At 31.1% G+C, this 6,000-nt stretch overlaps 1 protein-coding gene across 1 annotated transcript; it reads right to left on the reverse strand.

Annotated features, from left to right (window-relative positions):
• Nucleotides 1–830: 830 nt before the first annotated feature.
• Nucleotides 831–2,401, reverse strand: LOC132623024 (two-component response regulator ORR10-like). Its single transcript, XM_060337722.1, has 2 exons — nt 1,969–2,401; nt 831–1,845 (listed from the first exon to the last, which is right to left on the reverse strand). Exons 1-2 carry the CDS (start codon nt 2,078–2,080, stop codon nt 1,406–1,408), a joined length of 552 nt encoding a protein of 183 aa, XP_060193705.1. The 5' UTR covers nt 2,081–2,401; the 3' UTR covers nt 831–1,405.
• Between the last annotated feature and the right edge of the window lie 3,599 nt (nt 2,402–6,000).

Consider the following 6,000-nt stretch of genomic DNA (forward strand, 5'->3'; position numbering starts at 1 on the left):
ACAATTATCTTGACAGCTATATGTTAAGACAGCAAGCAATTGTTTTCTAGCAAATTATCACTGTACATGTCTTTACGTGGGCTCTGTTTTTGTTTGGTGAAGGCTGTGTTTTCGTTGACTGTTTTGGTTATGATTGTTTTCTGATTCCCTCTGAATAAAGTACTTTCATCTTTGCTTAATTGTTAATCTGGAGTTAGTTTTTTTTTTTTTTCCTTTTTCTTTTTTTCAGTTGGCTCCTTCGTGTTGACTTTGGGAATTCAATTGTTGGTATTCTTTGGATAACCTATTGCTACTTTTGTGATTCCAAAATTTCCAAATCGATTTTGTGTTATAGTCAATTGTTATATCATACGGAGAGTTTTGATGAAAAAACAGAGAGGAGGATTTAAGGGATTCTCAAATAATCATTCAGCTTACTATTTTTTCCTACAAAAATCAGAAAATTATATATTCTTTAAACTTTTTCACACAGTCTAGCGTGCAATTTAGGAGAGACCACATCGACATGGATTCACAAGCTGGATATTTGTGTGTACAATTGTATCATAGGTTGGTTATAGCCAACATCTATTGTGTTCTATGGCTAAGGTTTTCATCCTCCTTACGAGGAATATGATTTTTTTGGCAAATATACGGGTTGGAGTTGTGCTTAACTCCTCGGATAGAACCTTGAAAATAAGAAAATAAAAATAAAATAAGTCATTCTAATTGCACAAAATTGGATCTACAAAAGGTAAACATAAAATATGATTTGGAAACATGACAAAAGAATCAGGCTATTTTAGTTGGCTATTCGATTGTGCACAGCTAGTGAATTCTACTGCTATATCTTTTTCCAAGAAAAGAGAAAAGTAACATATTTTATTTCTCAAATTGATTGTGTACAATAGCAAAAAGGAAATATGTATTATTCTGTATATGACCTAAAAATTAGACTCAAATCAGATCTGCTTTATTACAGTAGCATCATTGTAAAGCTACTTGGATCATGGCTCCCAACACAAAGTGCTAATCCAGTCACTTGCTATCCACAACCCATAATTGCATAATGAGGTTTTCATCATCTTGAACATTTAACAGTATGTTGTTGCTAAGTGATAAAAAAACATTTGTTTCAAATTGGATTGAACATTGGCATCTATGGTTCCAGGGTGACGACTTTCAACATCTCTTGTGACAAATCTTTTTCGAAACTAATGTTTACATTCATTCGTTTGGTGCAACAGATCTGTCCCGAGACACATGTCTTGCATCCATTTGTTTGGCGCAAACATCGGGATACAGTTTTCTCCGAAACCATGTCCTTTTTCCTCTTAGATTTTCCTTCCACTTGAAACATTCCCTTCTCCGTTGAAGAAGAAACTCCTTTGTTACTTCAAAATATTTCAAAGAATTCAACATCCCTTCACTCACAAATGTTTTGCCAAAAGATGCCACACAAGTTGTTGTACTTTCTTGGCTTCTCAGGGGAAAGGCATTCAACCATAGCCTTTCTCTTAAGACTATTTGGTGTCACTTTCTGCCTTTTCTCCCTCATCAAATGAGGCTTAATTCTATTCACATCTGCTTGTTGAACTGGCTTTAGAAAGAACTCTTCAGCTCCTTCTTCCAAACATCTATTGATTCGTGATGGAACATTTTCTGATGACATAATTATTACTGGGATGTCCTTCAAATATGATGATCCCTTAATCTTTCTCAAGAGTTCATAACCAGTCATTCCAGGCATGCTATAATCTGTAATAATCAAATTGATTCCCACTTCTCTTATTTCAACCCCTTCATTCTCATCACTTAACAATCCAAGAAACTCTAAGGCCTTGCTTCCAGAATCCACAACAGTAACTGTAAAAATCCAAAAAAAAAAAAATATATTAGAAATCAAGAACCAACAGTCCACATAATTAAGTACTACCTAACAACATCACATAAATTGGAACAGAGATTAAGGAGGAAAAATCAAAGTACCTTGATAAGAAGAAGTCTTGAGGAGCCTTTCAATAAGTTTTCTATCAATAATACTATCATCAACAGCTAGAACATGAAATTGTGTATCCATTATTGGGGCAACTTGAGCCATATTTCCAAAATATGATTTTTGAATATGTGAATTTTTGTTTGTTGAGGAATGTTAATTTGGCTATGATGTTTGGTGTTGTGAGGTTGTTAATATATGGCATGATGGATAGGGTGTTGATTTCAAGAAGATACGCAAAATATTTGACAGAAAGGAAAGAGAGATACGAATGGAGATATCAAATCAGAATCTCAAGGATTTCCTATGTGATTTTCTTAGACTTTTTCTTGGATTTTACATATCTTTGGGACTTTGTCAAATGAAAGTGACCCTTTGAGAAGGCAAAGGCTGGATTCAGAGGATAGTGAGGTCCTACCATTTGATTTTGTGTTTTTAAAAATCAAGTATAAGAGGTCCCATGCACATGATATGTATATATATATCTTATTTTTTCTTTCTTCTCTATTTTTATATTTTTAATATTACAATAATAACATATTCAGTATAATAACACAAATGAGGTCTAGGAAGATAGTGTGTACGTAGATATCGTTATTTCCGATAGATCCTCTGGTCAAAGGAAAAACATATCAAAGTATTATGAAAAAGAAATAACGGAAGTAAAAAAAACCACAATAAAATACTAAAGATAGCATGACAAAACATTCTTAAAAGGAATAGTAACTACAATAAAATAATGATATAACAAACTAGAAGAGGTTCCATGCACATGATATGTATATGAGCCCGTTTGGATTGGCTTATAAGTTATTTTCAGTTTTTTTGAGTGTTTAGCTGACCAGCTTATTTGAGTGTTTGGCTGACCAGCTTATAAGTCATTTTGTGCTAAAATAAGCCTAAAAAAATAATTTGACCCGTTTGGCTTAGCTTATCTAAAGCAGCTTATAAGCTGAAAACAGCTTATAAGTCAAAAAAAATAAGTTGAGCTACACCAATTTTTTTTTTTTAACTTATAAGTTGTTTTCAGCTTATAAATAGTTTTTTTTTAAGCTCATCCAAACAGGCTCTATATTTCTTCTTCTTTTTTTCTTTCTTCTCCATTTTTATTTTAATGTTTGACAATATTGACTATACTTTTCTTTTTAATTTTGACATGAAGTTTCTATGGAAGGGATTACCATTTCCCATTTGCAGGACCACACGTCCACACGTTTTACGTGTATAATCTAATAGTAGCAGGTCAATCTTGAAAAATTGTTACGGAGTATCTTTTATTCTAAATCTTCCGTTTGGCCTTTAGTCAAGTCGTGAATTTTCTAGTATTCCTGTTTGTTTATACAAACAATATAAGTGGTAAGCAACTATACACCACTAACAAATATTAGGTGGGAGAATTGCATAAAGCAAGATAGGGCCTGTTAGGCCAAGCAAAATCAGTTTTCTCTTTTGTACTATCTTTTTAAATTATTATTAAAAAGTAAGAAAATAAAATTTTAGGAAGTAATAAATCCTCCCACATGCTTATGTTACTGTTAAGTGTTAACCACTTCATCATCCGACTCCTCTTTGGCTCTTCCCAATAGCCCAAATAGAGGTGGCAAATTTAACCCATGAAAATATAATTTGTCCAATCTGTTCATGTTTGGGAGGGTTATTGACCCGTTCATTTATTAGCCCACTTCATTTCAGTCCATCAAAAATTGGGTTGATATTTAGTCCAAATTGACTGGTGAGAAATCTTATCAAATATTTTCCAAAAAAAAACCTTTTTTTCTAATTTGATATGTCATAAATAGTCACGATAAAGAAAAATAATAATTTTATAAGGTACTAAAAATTACTATAAAAGAACAAATAAAGCAATTAAAACTTAGTAAAAATTGTGCAGGTTGAGATATGACCCGCATTTTAGACCATTTCAGATCAATTAACTTTTGAGCGAGTCAATAATTCAATCATTTATTAACTCAGCCATTTTGATCGCTCAGATTCGGCCAAACCAGTCAATTTGCCACCTATAGCCCCAAGGAAGAAAGTAAAAATTGAAGACATAAGAAAGTTACTCAGGCCAAGAGCTCAATGTAAATTTTGATGAAAACCATGAAATTATTACGGAACTGGTGAATAAATAAGTTTCACAAAATAAATCAATCGAATATAAGAAAATAAACATGAAAATCACATCCTATAGAATCACACGATACTGATGACCCACCAGAAATAGAAAGAAGAGAAATACTAGAACTGTCTGATTGTTTTGTCTCCCTTCACTGATACTGCACGCAATATCGTGGCGCATGCAGCAAACAGGTCTAGCCCACAGTTATACACATATGCTAATTCCATCTTGATCATTCAATTTATTTATGATGATGTTAATAATTCAATCTATTGCAACAAAGTCATACAAATAAATCTTTTAACAAAGAAAGTACACACTAACATATTCCTAATATATTGAAAAAAAAAAATAGCTCAGCAAGTCTTCAGTCAATGTCGATTCATTTTGCCTTCAATTTTCACGTGCGTGTGAGCCAATTCCTTTTTTCACTCTTTAGTCTTTACTAGTCCATTAGATAGGTAACTGTTAGGAAAGTCAAAAATAAAAAATAAAAAATAAAAAGCTTTACTCAGTTAGAGATCATATTGCCTTTTGAGATTATACATTCTTCAACACTTGCATGAACTCTTTATACTTTAAAATTGTGTGTTTAAACTTAATACTTGTTAAATGTAATTATTTTCAAGTTTTGTATCGAAAATAGAGGGTTAAGATGAACCCATTTCTTAAGACTGCATTCACCTTATGTGTCAGTTTAATTGTAATTTTTACTAACATCGTGAACTTTCGATATTAAGAAACGTGTGTAGAGCCACTAGATATTTCTTTTTTAATTGTAATAGATCATTACTTCGACAATCTTCGACTCTTATAATTAGCTGTCAATCTTGATGACTGATTGCTCCATTCAACATTATCGTCTACCATGAATTCCTTATACATGGTACTATTTTTGTTTTTTAGTTGTCGGTTACTTATGCATAATCTTCAAAGCATGGAGGTAGATGATGCTTGCTTAGGTTGCTGAACTAACCTAAATCAAACTTCCTTTGTCTTTATCACATATATGTACATATACAACATATAAATAATATCGTTTTTATTTATTTTTATTTTCTTATAGTGTACGCTCTTTATGAATAATCATAATTAAACATACTCAACTAGAATTTTCAGAATCGTTGTTAGTCCTAATTACCGAAAGATCGTAGGAAATAAGAAATTTCACGCCAATTGGACATTGTTAAAAAGTTTTGACCTTTTTTTTTATTTACTTCTTTTGGTGTTTGAATGAGTTTGTGAGTGACTGATAATTTTATGACCTTCCGTCATTAATGTTTATCGACTGATTTTCTATGAATTATCTGTACAAATACTGAAACAGTCCTTTTCATTTTTTTAATGGTTGGTCATTGAAAAGTAAAATTGTTTGGGAAAATATTTTAACATTTCAACGGACAAACCAAATTCCATATATGTGGGAAAACACGTATACTTTTCGAAGGCAAGCCTTAAAATGAATGTTATTGTAACTATAAATAATATTTGAGAAATATTAAATTTAATTTGCTACTGGCTAGGCTTTTTAAAATACACCTTCTTCTTTTAATCTTTTTTAAATACCTATAATTGGGTAACTTATTGTAAATACGAACATTAATATTTTGATTTTAATAATAATAATAATAATACGAAACATTATAAATTTATAGGTTTTAGCCACTGTGGATCAAGATTTGTTCATTAGAAGTAAAGAATAAAATAAAAATAAAAAACATAGATATGAGAAGCACAAGTATTTTCCATACATATGTTATTAATGAATTAGGAAAAAATTATTCAAATACGAAATTCTTTTTGAACAGATCATCCCCATAAAAAAGATTCATATATAACTATATTAACAAAAGATCGAATTAGAAATATAGATAAAAAAAAAAAACTGAAACAATTAGAGCAT

Source organism: Lycium barbarum, chromosome 12 (genome assembly GCF_019175385.1).
Source record: "Lycium barbarum isolate Lr01 chromosome 12, ASM1917538v2, whole genome shotgun sequence".
Lineage (NCBI taxonomy): Eukaryota > Viridiplantae > Streptophyta > Magnoliopsida > Solanales > Solanaceae > Lycium > Lycium barbarum.

What these genes read in the sequence shown, in the direction of transcription:
- LOC132623024 (XM_060337722.1), bottom strand. Translation starts at nt 2,080, where the DNA reads ATGGCTCAAGTTGCCCCAATAATGGATACACAATTTCATGTTCTAGCT. An exon ending in CAAGACTTCTTCTTATCAAG is followed by an intron (nt 1,846 to 1,968) that starts GTACTTTGATTT and finishes GGATTTTTACAG; the next exon opens with TTACTGTTGTGGATTCTGGA.